Source organism: Planococcus citri, chromosome 3, assembly GCF_950023065.1.
Source record: "Planococcus citri chromosome 3, ihPlaCitr1.1, whole genome shotgun sequence".
Lineage (NCBI taxonomy): Eukaryota > Metazoa > Arthropoda > Insecta > Hemiptera > Pseudococcidae > Planococcus > Planococcus citri.
In genome coordinates this window covers 67,501,727-67,518,476 of record NC_088679.1, presented here as the reverse complement: position 1 = coordinate 67,518,476, position 16,750 = coordinate 67,501,727, and the positions used below count along the sequence as shown (strand labels likewise).

Here is a 16,750-nt window from a genome sequence, read left to right as displayed (position 1 = left end):
CTTTCTTTTTTTTAATCAAAGAAATAAAACTCGTTCCAGCGATCAACAAAAAGAAGCCAAGCAACATTTCGCTCCATCAATCTAAAAAATCATGCTTTCAGATAATGAATCAATATAGGCCCAAAACAATCGTTTTTATTCATTTACAAATCAATTAGACAAAATATATTATAACGATTCATTTCACGTCGAATTAATCATTTAATCTGTCTTTTACCTGATACATAAACATTGACGACTTCATTCCGTCGACCTTATTCACCATCCACGCAAGTTGACTCACGTTCAGTCATAGTTCAAATTGGTGACGATTACATACAAAAATACGTAATAATTATAAATTGGAAGACCAGAGATTACAGAACGTCACTACAGTTGAATCAGCTTTCACTGCTTTCAGAAATAAATTCAAATCAACTTCCCAATACCTATGACAAATCGTTCGCAGAGAAAATTTCTTCCAATTCTCATTTCCTTTCAACGGGCTGCAAATTTAAAAAATACAATTAAAAGTGATGTTAATAGTCTCATAGTAAGTGAATGTAATACCAATTTTATGATCGAATCGTAATCGAGGAATACTTAGAGAAAAGTAAGCTGGTGTTTCATTTTTTCAAAGGTTGTTTTTTTCTGAGGTGTTATGCCCTTTCTGAAAAAAAATCCAACTGTGTAGAAGAGCTATGACTTCTATTAGAAATTTATTCAAACAGAACTTGAACACTGAAACCTTACGAGCATTTTTGTCATTGGAAAAATTTCGATAGCAATTCCCAAAATTTGGCGCAAGTCATTAAAAACAGGAACGAAATCTGAGATTTTTTCGTGAGGGTTACAATTTTGCTGATTGATAGGTATTCGCAAGAATTGAAAAATAATTGATTTTTCCACCGAATTTTTGGAAACTTGAAGTTGGGAATTTTTGATTTTGGATACTTCTGTCAAAACATTCAAAACTTTGAAATGTCTGTTCAAATTTTTGAAATTTTGTTAAAATGAATAGTTTGGTCAACTTTTTAAGATATTGTTAAAATCACCAAGTTTGGTTTTTTTACACGGATATTCCAAAATCTGGTTTTTGGACGTTTTTTGAATCTCGTTTTTTTAGATCCCCACCACAAACGTTCAAAACATCAGAAGTCTTCTCTCTTCAAGTAAAATCCAAAATCCATTTTCAAAAGCTATACTATCCTAGTAGATTATCGTGGATTTTAAATCTGCCAAATAAATCCAGATTCTCAAAAATCTGCCAAAATCCGTGTAAAAAAAACAAACCCACTAAATTTATCGACTTTTCTTGACAGTTTTTTCAATTTTAAAAAAAAATCTCCCTCGGTTTAAGCTCACATTTCACCAAACAAAATAAATGATCATCGTCATTCATCATTTTTGAAAATTTGCCAAGTTTTTGACGAATTCAAGAGTGAGGTGGGAGGAGGTGGAATTCCATTCTACCATCCTCCCTACCGTCAGTTCAGATTCACTTTTCTTTGAAGATTTCAATCCAAACGATACGAAATCAAACCTCATTACATGAAATAAAAGTCGTTCTGAATTAAAAAAAAAACATACGCCTCAAGCTCAGGTCCCTCCCTCTAAGTCCATAAGATTCACCCCCCCCCCCCACACACGCAAAAAACCCTCCAGAAGAGACTTTTTTGACCGAAAGTTGTCCATAAAAATTTTGCTCCGGTTCCTTCGACTTAAATTACACGACAAATTGAAATATTTCAACGCAAATGCTTTTCAATCAGTTTTGAAACATTTTAAGCCCAAAATTGGATCATGAATAATTTTGTAATTTCTACACATCAAAATGTATTCTAATTTCGTAAAAAATCTAAATATTTCGACGAGTATGTTTCTGGGAGTATTTCTGAAAAATTTCAAGCTCAAAATAGTGGCATGACTTTTGGGATATCCTAAAACGTCATTCGATTTCTCAAAATGAGTTGAAATTTCGCGAAAAGTTCAAATTGTATCACCGAAATATTTTTTGAGAATTTTAGAAGAATTCAAGTGAAAATTGCCTTCTACAATTTTCAGGATTTTTCAAAAGACAAGTGTCACGTCACCGATCAAAAAATATTGAAAATTCACGTGAAATTCAAGAATTTCAATGGAAATGTTTTTCGAGCATTTTTGTCGAATGTTTGGTTTAAAATGCGATTAAAAATTCGCAATAAATTCTAATTTTTCCACGAATTCGTTTTTTGAGAATTTTAAATAATTTTGAGTTCAAAGTTCCATTAAGTATTTCAATTGAAAAAGAAATTCTAGAATATTTATCGAGTGAAATTTTAACACATTTTGATAGGTCGCATTTGAATAATTCTGAAAATTATAGGAAGCAAATTTCACCTAAAATTTCATTTAAAATTCTCAAAAAACATTTTGGTGGAAAAACCTGAATTTACTGCGAAATTTTAACCCATTTTGATAGGTTGTATGGCATTCTAGAAAATGTTTTTTTGGGCCTCATTGAATAATTTTGAGGCCAAAATTGTATCATGGTTTTTTTTTGCGATGTTTCAAAAAAGCGTCATTTGACTTATCAAAATCTGTTTAAATTTCACGTGAAATTCAAGAATTTCAACTGAACTGTTGTTTTGAGCAGTTGAAAAAAATTTTCGACTTGAAATTGGGGTATTTCTGATTTTTGAGATTTTCAAAAGTGTCATACAATTTATCAAAATGGATCAAAATTTCGCGACGAATTCAATAAATTTTCAAAAAAAAAAAACTTTTCTTGAACCTTTTTGAAGAATTTTGAGACCAAAATTGAGCCATAATTTCTAAAATTTTCGAAAAAAAATGTCATATGACTTCGCTATCAAAATGAGTTGAAATTTTGCGAAAAGTAAATTCAACATTTTCCAAGAAATGTTTTCAAAGCATTTTTGAAGAATTTTGAGCTGAAAATTAGTTCATAATAAATTTTTAGCGAGCATTTTTGAAAAATTTCAGCCCAAAATTCAATTGATTTTTAGAAATTATCTGGTTCAATTTCGTGCTCAAAATTATTCAAAAGTGCTCAAAACCAGTCAAGACGAGAATTCATCTTCAATTTTAGAATTTTTGTACCTTTTTGGAAACCCTTGACCCCCCCCCCCAGTTCTATTTTTTCCCAACTCATTTTCATCAGATGCGAACTTTTTTCTAATTTGGAAAAATAAACCAATTTATTACAGGTAGGTACCTAAGTAGAAAAAAATCAAAGATTCCTCAAAAAATCTTCATTTGGCAGTGCCTACTTACTAAACGAGAAACACCACAAAAGCCAAAATCCGAATTAAAGGCAGTTTCACCCTACTTACTGTACGTATTATCTAAAGCCTTTGATTTCTAGAGCCCTTTTTGCTACTTGAATTGTGGACTATGGGCCCTAGTACAGAGTGTGCAAAAATATCGAGTACCCTGAAGAAAGTTTTCAAATAAAAATATAGGTGGGCAACGTGAAATTGATGCATATGATTGGTGGAATGTTATCACTCCAGTCTCACAACCAATCATGTGCTATCATTATTATTATTCATTGTGACCAGCCCAAACTTTCGTCAAAAATATTTGTAAGGGTAGGTACTCGATATTTTTGCACACCCTGTACATCATGTTCAAGATTACGAATTTGATCATAAAATAATTGCTATCAACACAACGATTCCGAATAACAATTTTAACAAGTGTAAGATTTACTTTCAATTTAACTCCTCTGTTGATATCAGCGATTAAAGAAACCGGAAGAGCACGATGTCCATGAAATCTATTTGATGGAACAGTCGGACAAGTTGAAGGCAGATACTGATGAGCAGTCGTGGGAGTGTTCATTGCATCGGGAAATCGATTTGATGGAACAGTTGAACACGCTGAAGGCAGATACTGATGAGCAGTCGTGGGAGAGTTCTTTGTATCAGGAAATCGATTTGATGAAACGGTTGAACAAGTTGAAGGCAGATACTGATGAGCAGTCGTGGGAGAATTCTTTGTATCAGGAAATCGATTCGATGGAACGGTTGAACAAGTTGAAGGTAGATACTGATGAGCAGTCGAAGGAGTGTTCTTTGCATCAGGAAATCGATTTGATGGAACAATTGAACAAATTGAAGGCAGGTACTGATGAGCAGTTGTGGGAGTGTTCTTTGGATCAGGAAATCGATTCGATGGAACAGTTGAACAAGATGAAGGCAGATACTGATGAGCAGTCGTGGGAGTGTTCATTGCATACGGCTTCGGCTCCATTTCTGAAAACACCATCAAACAATTCGCTTACTAACACAGTATCTAAATCTACCACTGAATATGAACATGTTTTTTTTTTATTGATAAGCTAATTCTCAAAATTAAACTCACTTCGAACATTTTCAGCAGCACACGTTTGCGACCGATAGTTAACCGAAGTTGTATTCGTTCGACTATTCAAATTAGACGACGTCTGTTCCTCCACCTTGTTGCACGAAGAAGCATCCAACGCCGGCGGAGGAGCAATGATCGGTCTAGGAGGAGCTGTAACCACATCATAAACGCATTGCGTTGTAGCAGGTTCGGATTTATGCGAATTGTTTTTCGTAACCGGACGAGGAGGTGGTAAAGTCTCGTACGTCGATGCCGATACATCATTCGAAGAACAATTCAGATACGATTTCTCGATCAACCCAGCCGATGGTTTCAATTCGGCCGAAACAATATACGGCGGAGGGGGCGATCGAGTCACATGATTCCTGTACTCGTACTTCTTCGGTAACTTGTTTTCAACCAGAAAAACGTGAGGAGAGTTGATGGATTCGTCGATGAAATTCTGATACAGAGGAAACTCCGAAGCACGCCGATGAGTGTTTTTCTCATTCGACGACGAGTACGACGGACTAGAAATAGGAGGACATACCGAATCATTCACCACAGAACGTCTGGCCGCTTCGATAATATTGTAATGTCCGGAATCGACACTGTACGGTTTCGGAATCGAGTACTGACGATTCAGTCGAGACGATTTAGTCGTATTTTCCGCCCAATCGGGCAACTCCTCAGATCGAAAATTATCTTCGCCGGGGAACTTGAATCTGGACGAGTCGCGAGCCAAACGAGGTGAATTTTTCAACGCATTAGAAGGCGATAGGGTCGCTGTAAAGTCACATTGCATCCTATCGTTGCCGAAACATATCGAAGTCGAGGTAGAAACACGATGAGACGTGTTGGCTGCCGAAATACTAGGTCTGTTGAATGGATTACCATCTTCGTCTAGAGATCGATACGTTGGCGATTGTTGAGGAGCGGTTTTAGAAGTAGGCGAAGAAGGTTTGAAAGATGCGTTGAACTGGTATTGCATCGGAGCAGGTTCACGACGAGCCGGACGAGGCGATTTTTTCTCAGGAAGAGGAGGTGCGGTATCTGAAGCTTGGCTAGCATGAAGATAGTTATTTTTTTTATTACCGAAGTCGAATTTCGCAGCATCCGCAGCCAGTACTCGATGATCAAACCGAGGTGATTTTTTTTCCGGTAGAGGAGGCGCAATACTCGTATCGTGACCAATTGTGCGAGACGATATCGACGTCGACGTCGATGTCGATAACGGATTCATCAACGACATTTTATCGTTCCACATATCGCCAGTTTTGATCTAGAAAAATAAAAATAGAAAAATACGTAAGCAACGCTCCACATAATATTAATTCACAAACGGTTTTACGAAATATGCTCACTTGACTCATCCTTTCTTTGAAATCGCAGATGTGAGAAACGTGTTTGAAATCTCGAGGCGGAGAGATATCGAATTTTGGCGCTTTTTTCCTCTTCTCTTCGTCGTCTTTTTTCGAAAACATCTTGAATCGACGAAACTGTTTACCAAAATTAAGCAAACGGCGACCGACGTTTTCACGATTGCCTCCATTACCGTTCAATTTCAAAGTAGATTTTGAAGGACTTTCTACGAGCGGATTTATCTCGTGAATTTTATCGTATTCTGTACCAAAAAAAAAAAAAAAAAAAAAAAAAAAATGAAATAATAAAATTAATTTCATCAATTGAAAAATTAAACTACTTAATGATTTTTTCAAACTAACCTGTCACGTTCGGTTTTCGATCGTAATTATCCAACACTTGGACTAAAATCTCATGCATTTGAGCTGCCTCTTGTTCGCTAACGAAGTAAAAAGCGTACGTACAATCCTATAGAAAAATTACAACGAGTAAAAAAGCAATACTGTTTAGTGCTTACAGAGTAAAATAATATTAAATAGGTATACGAACCTCAACTTGAAAAAAATGAAGAAAAGGATCCGGAGTAGAATACCGCATTCGATTATGAATCACATACTCCCAAACCTTTCGTTTACGAATCAGGCAAAATATTCGAAAGAAATGACATTTCTTGATCAGATCTCGAACCAGGCACAAAACACCGACTTCTTCCTTCGACCAGTCACCTTCTCCTTTCGGACCCAGGTTACGATGTAATTCTATTACAGTCGTGGATAAAGTCTGAAATTATTTAAAAATACCTAATATTAATATTTTACGAATAATAAATTATCATTCAATTATCAACTTTAAAATTCGAATAAAATTTACCTGACAAGCTTGACCTACTAGTTTGAAAATCAACTCGTTATCTTCCGCACTCAACAAACCCGAACGGTTGTGTCTCAAAACCTCCGACGAGCTCATATTTAATCGTACATTAATTACAAAATTTTACCAAAAAAATAAAATAAATAAATAAATAAATAAATCAAAAATAAATCCTTGAAAATTACAACAATTTAAAAATTGACCTATTGTAAACGTTTACATTTTTTATGATAGGTATTCCGATCGTTACAGATTCATCATTTCACTGGCAATTCACATGACAAAATGATATCGGAATATTTCATAGTAATGACATCAGAAGTAATTTGTTATGTATCAGTTTAATAGAATTTTACACCCCCCGATCGTGATTCGACTGACGCGGTATCGATAATTAATGAGTCAGTATCCTCCTATGGAATATTTTCACAAAAAAGGGCCTTCCTGCGGAAAGGTTTAATAAAAACAACTCGACAAACACCACAATAATTATGATGAAAAATTACCGTTTTGGCATTTCTCGGATCAAGAAGAGAATTCGAATTTCAAGCGTTTATTCTCAGATGAAAAATTAAATCCCGAAAGTATCAAGTTGATGAATCAATTTTAACTTGACCCAGGCTTCAAGCCCTCCTCTCTTCCTCACTTAACATCATGCAAATGGAATCGGTAGGAATGAGATGAAGGGGGGGGGAGGGGAGTTGAAACTCCCCCCCAAAAAAAGATTCTGATCTCCTTCACTCTACATTAGGGTGGTCCTTATTTTTGAAGTTGGGATTTTTTCCGCTCCCACCCCCTAAAGCGGTGACCTCGGGTGAGAAAATAATTCCCTATTTTTTTTTCATTTTCGAAAAATTCGGGTTGCGGTGGGCCCCTCAATTTTCAAAAAATTTGAAAAAAAACCAATTCGAAAGAAAAATTTTTAAAATTTTAAAATTTTAAGTTCCATCGTCTCTAAAAGGTCCCTTTTGAGTAAAATAGACTCTCATGACGATTTTAGCCCCCTCCCATGAAAACCCAGCTGACCCCACCAGAAAAGCTAAAATACAAATTTCAGCTATTCTGGTGGGGTCAGCTTCTATTTTACTCAAAAGGGAGCTTTTAGAGACGATGGAACTCGAAATTTTGAAATTTTAAAAATTTTTCTTCGAACTGTTTTGTTTTTTTCAAATTTTTGAAAATTGAGGGGCCCACCGCAACCCGAATTTTTTGAAAATGGAAAAAATAAAAAATAGGGAATTATTTTCTCACCAAAGGACACCACTTTGTGGGGTTGGAAGGAGGAAAGACCAAAAACAACCAATTTTAGGACATCTCACATGATATACGAATTTCAGCTATTCTGGGGGGGGGGGGTCAGCTTGGTTTTAATGGGAGGGGGCTAAAATCGCCATGAGAGGCTTTTTTACACAAAAAGGACCTTCTAGAGATGATGGAACTCGAAATTTTGAAATTTCAAAAATTTTTCTTTGAATTAGGTTTTTTTCAAAAATTTGAAAATTGAGGGGCCCACTGTAGCCCGAATTTTTCGAAAATAGAAAAAATAAAAAATAGGGAATTATTTTCTCACCCGAGGTCACCACTTCAGGGGGTGGGAGCGGAAAAAATCGCACATTTTTTTTTGCCATGTAGTTAAGGACGATCCTACTCTACATACTATGTAAAAATTCGTATATGAGATGAACACGGAAGAACAAATGACACGGGAAAGAAGAGGGGAGGATTTAAGTTTCTCAAAAATTTTCAAAACAGTCGACATTTTTCATTTTAAAATTTGAGAATTTTTCGAAGAAAAAATTGAAAGTAGGATCCCTCGATCAATTTCGAGGATTCGGGGTCTTGTGACGGGGGGGGGGGGGGGAGAGGTAAATTCATGCTTAGAAAGTTCTTTAGCATTTACAAGGGAACTCACAAAAAGTCCATCTTCGATTCGAACTAAAAACCGAATTTTGGAACGAGCATGATGACGTAAAACTCTCGCAACCGAAATTTCAGCGTTTTCCGAACTGATTTGTCAATTTTTGACGGATCTTTGAAAATTTAAAATTAGCCATTTTTAGCGATTCGTACTTGAAAAAAAAATGTATGGCAGTGAAACTAAACTAGTACCAACTTCCATAAATCGAATTTCACAATATCCATCGCAATTCTGGGGCTTCCATCGCGATTTTTGATTTCTCTGGAGTTTTTGAATTTCTCGAAAAAACTCAGAAATTAATTTGGACAGCTAAAAATCGAGTTGTGACTCATTTTCAACCCGTTAGTCAACATTTTTGCCTATTTCCTGGCGAACACCAGGTTGGGTTTTTGAATTTTTTCATTACAGAGATGTCTGCCTGGAAATGGGTCAAAACGTTGAAAAACTACAACAGGTCGAAAATGAGCCACAACTTGATTTTCAACTATCCAAATTAATTACCACGTTTGTTGAAGAAGTTCAAAAATTCTGGAGAAATCGAGAATTATACTGAAAGCTACAGAACAGCTCAAAAAGGAGAAATATACATTTAAAAAAAACATAAATAATCGAAAATGTAATTTTGGATTTTCAAAAATTCGATAAAAATTGAAAAACCAATTTGAGCAGCTAAAACTTTGGTTATGGGGATTTCAGACCATCCTCTTCCCAAAAATCTCAGTCGTGTTCAAATTGGAGGGGAACCTCTCTCAAAGTATCTCCCTCCAATTTGAACATGACTCACTTTTTCAGAGGGGAAAAAGTCCCAAAATTTTTGAAAATTTCAGTTTTTTTTTTTACATTTTAGAACAAGTGTTTATTTTAATTTGGAGATTGAAAAAATCCCTACATTAGGCAAATTTTCAAAGGTTTTACAATTTTTAGGACTTATAATTCATTTTTTTTAAATCCCTTCTGAAGGGGGGGGGGCAACATTATTCTTCACGATATCAAGCTTTGGAGCTGAAAAAATGAACGAGATACCTAACAAAAAGTTTGAAAATGAATGAAATTTAGTGATTTTCAAATTTTAGGATATTTTGAGCTCTCCCCACCCTCTTATCCAAGCTGTCAAACAAAATTTCAAGACCTAAAAGAAGGACCTTTTAGAAGGACATTTTTGAAATGAAAAAGTAAGTCAATACTACCTTCTTTCCCAGCCCAAAAAAAATTATTTCAAAAATTTATAATTTTCAAAAAATACTCAGAAAACAAAAAAAACGCAAGAAGGTAACAAAAAACAAAGGTAATCAAACCAGCACAATTTGAAAATTTTAAAAAATAACTTTTCTCGACCTTTTTGAAAAAGAAGGCCCATTAAGCGAAAAAAGTACTTTTCTGGACCTGAAGGATCTGTTGAAACAGCCTAGACATGGAATTGTATTCTTTCAATTTATATTTGCTGAAAAAAGAGGAGCATGCAAAATGTAAAAGTTAAAAGTTGAGAGCAAACTGAATAAAAATCATTGTGACTTTGTGAGGGCGAAAGATTAAACATTTTCAACTGATAACCTCCATTTTCCAGTTTAAAATGTAATTTATTCATTTTTCATTTCCAACCTCTCATTTTCTCCACCTTTTCTAATTTTCTCTAGAAAAAAAAATATTAAAGTGACATGATTTTTGCAACTTGATGATTTCATTTCGCCAATTTTTTGAGAGGGGAGGGAGGGGGAGTGTTCAGCTCGACCCAACTCTGTTTTTTAGAAAATCTCAATTCTCCAAATAAATTCAATTTTCATCATTTTTTCACTTCGAATTCAAATTTTTCACTTTGAAGTTCTTTTCACCGACAAACTTTGGCAAGGAAGGGGGGGGGGGAGCCCTTCAAAGTGAGGACATCGATTTCAATTCAAATGCAACAGAAAATTACTAACTGTGAACTTCGATTTTCCGATAAATAATTCAATTTTTTCTCATTTTTTCCATTTTGAATGCAAATTTTTCAATTTGAAGTTGTTTTTTTTTCAATTTTGGTCACTTAATTTTGATAAGAATTCGTTGGGAAAAAACTGAAAACTCTACCAAAATTTATTTCAATATTTTAATCAAAAATACTGATTTCAAAAATTTTGGAATACCTTTCCCCCTCCCACCCCCTCGATGACCCTTCATGAAGCCATTAAAATATATCTCCTGAGCCTCGAAGTAAGTTTTTTTTAACGTAAGCCCCCCTTCCCCCACAAAACGCATCACATTGGAGCAAACACGAATATTTTGAGTTTTAAAATGAAAAACGTCATTTTTAAATGATCAATTAGATGGTGATTTAAAAAAAATGTTTTCACCGTCCATGTTTCCATAGGTTGAAATTTTCAGGATCTCCAACTTGAGCCAAAATTTAGCAACGGAAAACGAAAAAACTAAAAAAAAACCAAGTACAAAAAACAAAATCACCCTAAGAAAGGTGGGAAGGGGGTAAGGGATAACAATCGTCATAAGGGTAGGTAGTAGGTACTTTCCAAATATCAACAGTTCGATATCATCGGAAGCCGAAACGAAAATTTAAAAAGTCGATACAAATATAAATGTTGAAAAAATAAATCTAAAAAATTTACAAACATTCAAAAATCCTAAAAAAAAAAGGGCAAAAAAATTACAAAATCCAACGTAGGAGTAACTCGCGTAATTCAAAAACGAAAATCATTTCAAAAAAATAAATAAATTCCAAACTATTCTAAACCCGGCGCTCTCTTAAAAAAAAAACAAACAACCAAATTATCATAAAAAATTCTTTAATCGTTAAATGCTAACAACATTATAACTGTTGTTATAATAGAAAAAAAAAATCATTTTAAATGCCACAGATGTTTAAGTTTCTACTTAATGGATAATAAAGGAATTAAAAAAATTTATAATTTTTTCCTTAAAAATTAATCAAGTTTTATAGTACAACAGTAACACTGCGTAAATAATAAACAAAAGGTAAGTAGTAAAATATATAGAAATAATCGTAACAATAATAACTTAATCAACATCGATCAATCGTATACCTCTTTTACTTGGCAACTTAATAAATTCAGATGTAAAATGCGCTCTGACAAAACAAAAATAATAAAAAAGAAAAAGAAAAAGTAACATACACGTAGATAGTAATTAATTCCTCTAAATAAATAATTTTTATACACAACATTAAAAATCATAATAAATAAATAAATAAATAAATAAATAAAACAATTATTTCAAACAATCTCAAGTACAACAGTTGAAAAATTTTTTCGAGATCTTTCGTACAAATTAAATGAAAAAAAAAAATAATAACCTTAAAACCTAACGACTTATGTAATTATAAATTTATAAATTCATTTTTCCAATATATAATCATTAATCAATGCCTTTCTTATTATTCGCGATTTGCGTTCAACTTTATTACCCCTTACCCTCCCCCTTTATTAATTTTACCCTTTTCTCGCAAAGTCAAAAAAAATTTCATTATTATTGTATCGAATTTCGTCAATTATAAAAAAAAAAGAAACTGAATTGATGATGATGATTATTCATATAAACGATATAAATAAATAGAAAAAGAAGGAAAGAAAGAAAGAAACAAGTAACATATTAACCGATATACAATGATAAGTAATTCCTTAAAATGATGATGAATAATTGAATAATAATAGTAGAATAAATATACCAAAAATACGTAGTAACAGATTAACATACATATAAATATATATTATATCAGTCAAAATCATGCGATCATTAGTAATTTCATTAAATTATTCCTCACTCCTGATACTGAACACAAATTTCGTCAACAAAATACTAATGATTAAAGAAGAAAAAAATACGCGTCGTGATTTCCACACTTTGTTGGAAGAAGAAAAAAAACGAGAAAATCCGATCCCATTTACCTCATCATTCTTAGATTCGTTTTTTTCCTTTTATTTTAAACCCATCTCTCTTCTTTCTACTATGTTAAGGTGTATTAGGTAAATTGCATAAATTTCAACAAACATTTTCGTATCTCGGATACATTTTTTAAAACCTTAGAAAAGAAAAACCAATCTAGAAGCCTAAACAAAGCTAAATGAGTATTCATCTATAATAATTACAAGCTTATAAACCAACATTGTGAATTTCGGTCCAAATCAACTTACTACGTACGTGCCGAAGCTTCGTAGACCATTTAACATGACGGTTCGACAATCTTCGAAAGGAGAGTGTGAAGGGAAGGAGACATTTTTCACGATTTGAAAGTTGGACTGATTTGATTTATTTGATCGAGATGCGTAAAAAATTCAAGTTTTGGAGAAATATTAATGAATTAAGAAAATTTTCACTAAATGGAATTTTTCATTTTTAGCCCTTTTCAACGAAAACAAAAAAAATCCAGAACCCAAAATTGCACTAAAAATATAGAAATTTAGCCCCCATTCAAGAGCTACAACCTTCTTAAATCTCAAATTGGAATTAAATACGCCGAGTATCTTTGAAAATTGCAAAATGATTTCAAAAATATTCGTCGAATCCAATTCAATGTGTCTAATAGACAGGAAAACATGAAAAAGCAAGACTTCAAGGGGAAGTTTTTCCAAATGTTACACTTTTTTGAGAGGAGGGGATGAAAAATCAAAATTTTTCAATTTTCAAAAAATCCACATTTTTTTATTATTTTTCAAAAAAATCAAAATTTTTTCATTTTCAAAAAAATCAAATTTTTTCTATTTTCAAACAATTAAAAATTTTTCATTTTCAAAAAAATCAAATTTTTTCTATTTTCAAAAAATTGAAATTTTTTCATTTTCAAAAAAATTGAAATTTTGGTGGAAGAACACAATTAATGGAAAATTTCAAAGTTTGATCTAGAAAATGGAAAAAAGCACAATTTGGACATAATTGTCAAAGAAACAGATTTTTTGGAAGAAATTTTCTCAAATGTTTCAATTGGGAAGAGGAAGAGGAGAGTTCGAGTCAAAATTCATTAAAATCAAAATTTTAAAAAAAGAATAGAATGGAAAATTCCAAAGTTTATCAATAAAATGGGAAAAAGGAGAGGACTTTTTCACAATTTTGGCAAAAAAACAGGACTGTTAGACATGGGCATATCGCAATTCCTCTCTTTTCCCCACTTTTTTTTTCATCTATCAGATCGAAATCTCCCTCTACCTCGAAAAAATATTAAATCTGAATTAAATACAACGAAAATCTTCGAAAAATGTACACGAATTTCAAAAAAATTCGTCGAATCCAATTCCACCTCTTTCCTGTATTATCTTTCTACCCCGACCTTTCAAATCTGATTCGAATTACCTACTCTTTCTATAAAGAATTAGAAAATCAAACCTGGCCAAAACAGAACAATAATACACTAAAATATATTATTTTTATCGAAATAAAATCCCAATTCCAAACCCCATTATTTTTGAAACAGACGAAAAAAAAATTCAAACACGAATTAAACACCTCGAAGGTCTCGTGGAAATCACACAAAATACCCCAAGACCCTCGACATGTCCAATTCTACCCCTTCGTCCCTCCTCCTCTTCATCTCGTCTACATTTCGCCAAACTTCTAATCACCATGTCTCGAACCCAGCACAACCACCGCCATCCATACCCTAAAAAATATCAAAAAACACACGATCAACAATTCAAAAAATTTCCCTACACGTAAACTCAACGAAACTCTTTTCATATTATAACCTACAAAAGAAAACAAAAACCTTTTTTTTTCAAAAAAAAAAAACCATATCAAGCACCAGACACGAAAAACATAGCAATAAACGCCTTGAAAATTCATTAGCTAATAAGAAAAGCAAACAATATAATGTTCAAAAAGTAACGAAAAAAAAAGAAAGAAAAAATCGATACCCGTCACTAAGGAAACTACAAACATGATGAATGTTGACGAAAAATTTTCTCTTATTATCTTTTCCACCTCTGAAACTCCTCCGTTCGCCATCTTCATTTCCTTTTTTTTTTTCGTTACTTATTGACGCGTCATTTTATAATTATCTCACTACTTAGCCCCCGGTTCACGCTCGTGTAACCCCTCCCCCCACTTACTATCTTCGCGAAACTACACATAAACCTACCTAGTTATTATTATACTAAAACCACGTTGCGTTGCCTTGGCAAATTGCAAGACAATTTTTCTCCCATTTTAAAAAATTTCAAAATAAACACCCATTTTTATTCTACTCGCATAATCCAACACGTACAAACTCTACATTTGCATGCTGCGTAATCTAATCTCCATAATTTTTTTTTTCAATTTTTTTTCATCATTTTTTCCCCTAAAGTTAGATAAAATGGTAACTCAGTACTTTGATACTCGAGGGTTCGTTGACCTTTCTCACGTTTCACCGGAGATATCCGAAATTATTTTCGGATTTTAATCAACGTATTCTCATACTGTAATCGCAGTAAGAGAGAGGCACTAACGTCACCAGAGAGTACCAAATTTTCAAAACGTAACACTCTCTTTTTATTTTCTTTCTTTTTTTTCTTCTATCACTTTTTTTCTCTCCCCTCCACTCGTGCAATTGAATGGAAAAAAACTATCGAAATAACTTTTTTCGCAAAAAAACACCCAATTGATTTTTGAAATTCAATTTTAAAATAATTTTTTTTTTCATCTTTTTTTTTAAATTAAATTTTTCAAATAATGGACCTCAGCACTCGGCCAGCTGGCGACGCCAATGATGGCGAGAACCCTCGAGCAAATAAGTACAACACCGATACACAATATCCGTAATACAAATTTGAGTATGCTGAGCCACTAACCACCCTATTCTCTCGCTTTTATCCGACTACAACAACAACAACGACAACAATAATAATATTATACAGCGTAGTCCAAAAGTATGACGTAGTAGCAGTAGTAATAATAGTAATATTTCGTAATATTATACGTAAAATATAATAACGTAGTAAAATAATCTATCGTGTGTATCATTAATTCATTAATAATATTCAAACGACTTCTAATCGTACATATCGAGGAAATTATTTTCATAATATTAAAAAAAGAGAGGAATAATATATTAATCATAACAACACACCTACGTAAAAATGCGAAAAAAAAAGAAAAAAAGAGGGGGAGAAAAAAACCGTAGAACAAAATTTAAAATATTAAAATATTAACTCGTACAACGACGATGAAAAAAAAACGTAAAATAAAAAATAAATTATGAGCAAAGGTCTTTTTTTTTCTCAAATTCAAAAATATTTTTAAAAAAATAATAGTAAAATAGGGCGTAAAAAGTCTGCACAATATAAAAACAAAGAAAAAAAGTTAAACAAAAGAAAAAAATATAATCAAAGATAATAATAAAGAGATAGAGAGAAAGAGAGAGAGAGAGAAAAAAAAAGAAAGAAAAGAAAGAAAAAAAACAGCCCGAAGTTTTCCACAATGTCAGGATGGGCCCGACACCGAGACACCGATACACCGATACGATTCTCGTCATATTCAAGTCTGTTGCTTGACAACGATTACGCCAGGCCTTTGCTGTTGCTCGTTCGTCGTTACGGTACCGTTACCGGACGCAGACGTATGGTGACGAGGATGGAATCTAACGAACGAATTCATATGATTCATATCTACCTGTAATACGGTCTGCGGCGCTGTTCGCTTCGTCAGCGCTAGAGGAGCTTCTTGATTCGACGCTGCTGACGCTGCAATAGGCGATCGTCCGGTCGTACCGGTGGCTGTAGTGGTTGATGGGATAGACGTACTGTTATTACAACAACTGCTATCGCTGCTCATGCTGATGTTGCTACTGCTCGAGCTGCACGACGACGAAGGCGTCGATGCCGAATCGAACGCGCTGTCGCCTTCCAGGTGTCGGATCGCTTCGACGATAGCTTCGAGATTTTGACGCGAGTGGCTTTGTATGGTGAATACGCTGCGGACAGAAAATTACCAAGGGTTAGTCGATCGTCTGTATGAGAGGGCTTGAAAATAAATGATAATTCAGAGGCTACAGCAGAGACTAAATAAATACCAACGTCATCGTCAGTAGGTTCATTGCAAACTGAAATTAAGATAAATTTAGGACACCCCCCCCCCCCCGGAAACGTAAGCGAGGAACTATGATCCTCAAAATGGTGACAAAAATAGGAAGACTTCATCTACATGCATAAATTCTGATCTTGTTGAGTATTTTGATCATGAAATTTGAACACTTGAGTAAAGTGTAGGTACATCTGGAGACTCATTAGTAGAGAGGGGGAGGAGGAGATGCTTTCCAAAAAAAATTCAAATTATTTGCCTGATTCGTGAATTTTT

The 16,750-nt window shown here is 33.6% G+C and overlaps 2 protein-coding genes across 4 annotated transcripts in view; both read right to left on the bottom strand.

Moving 5' to 3' along the window:
* Positions 1-115: 115 nt before the first annotated feature.
* Positions 116-7,385, bottom strand: LOC135838417 (mucin-2-like). Its single transcript, XM_065354046.1, has 7 exons — positions 6,562-7,385; positions 6,241-6,471; positions 6,054-6,159; positions 5,694-5,953; positions 4,348-5,611; positions 3,694-4,238; positions 116-485 (listed from the first exon to the last, which is right to left on the bottom strand). The coding sequence occupies exons 1-7, from the start codon at positions 6,655-6,657 to the stop codon at positions 468-470; spliced, it is 2,520 nt and encodes an 839-aa protein (XP_065210118.1). The 5' UTR covers positions 6,658-7,385; the 3' UTR covers positions 116-467.
* Positions 7,386-11,236: 3,851 nt separating this feature from the next.
* crp (cropped) overlaps positions 11,237-16,750 on the bottom strand; it is a 42,038-nt gene continuing 36,524 nt past the window's right edge. For all 3 annotated transcript variants that reach the window (XM_065354038.1, XM_065354039.1, XM_065354040.1), the window contains exon 6: positions 11,237-16,367. In XM_065354038.1, the coding sequence (XP_065210110.1) occupies positions 15,932-16,367 (436 nt within the window). In that variant the 3' untranslated portion in view covers positions 11,237-15,931. The remainder of the gene's footprint in view (positions 16,368-16,750) is intronic.

Bases quoted from the DNA above. Each gene is read 5' to 3' on its own strand.
- LOC135838417 (XM_065354046.1), bottom strand. From the start codon at position 6,657: ATGAGCTCGTCGGAGGTTTTGAGACACAACCGTTCGGGTTTGTTGAGT. The intron at 6,472-6,561 runs GTAAATTTTATT...AAATAATTTCAG, and splicing joins TAGTAGGTCAAGCTTGTCAG to ACTTTATCCACGACTGTAAT. The intron at 5,612-5,693 runs GTGAGCATATTT...TTATTTTTCTAG, and splicing joins TCAAAGAAAGGATGAGTCAA to ATCAAAACTGGCGATATGTG.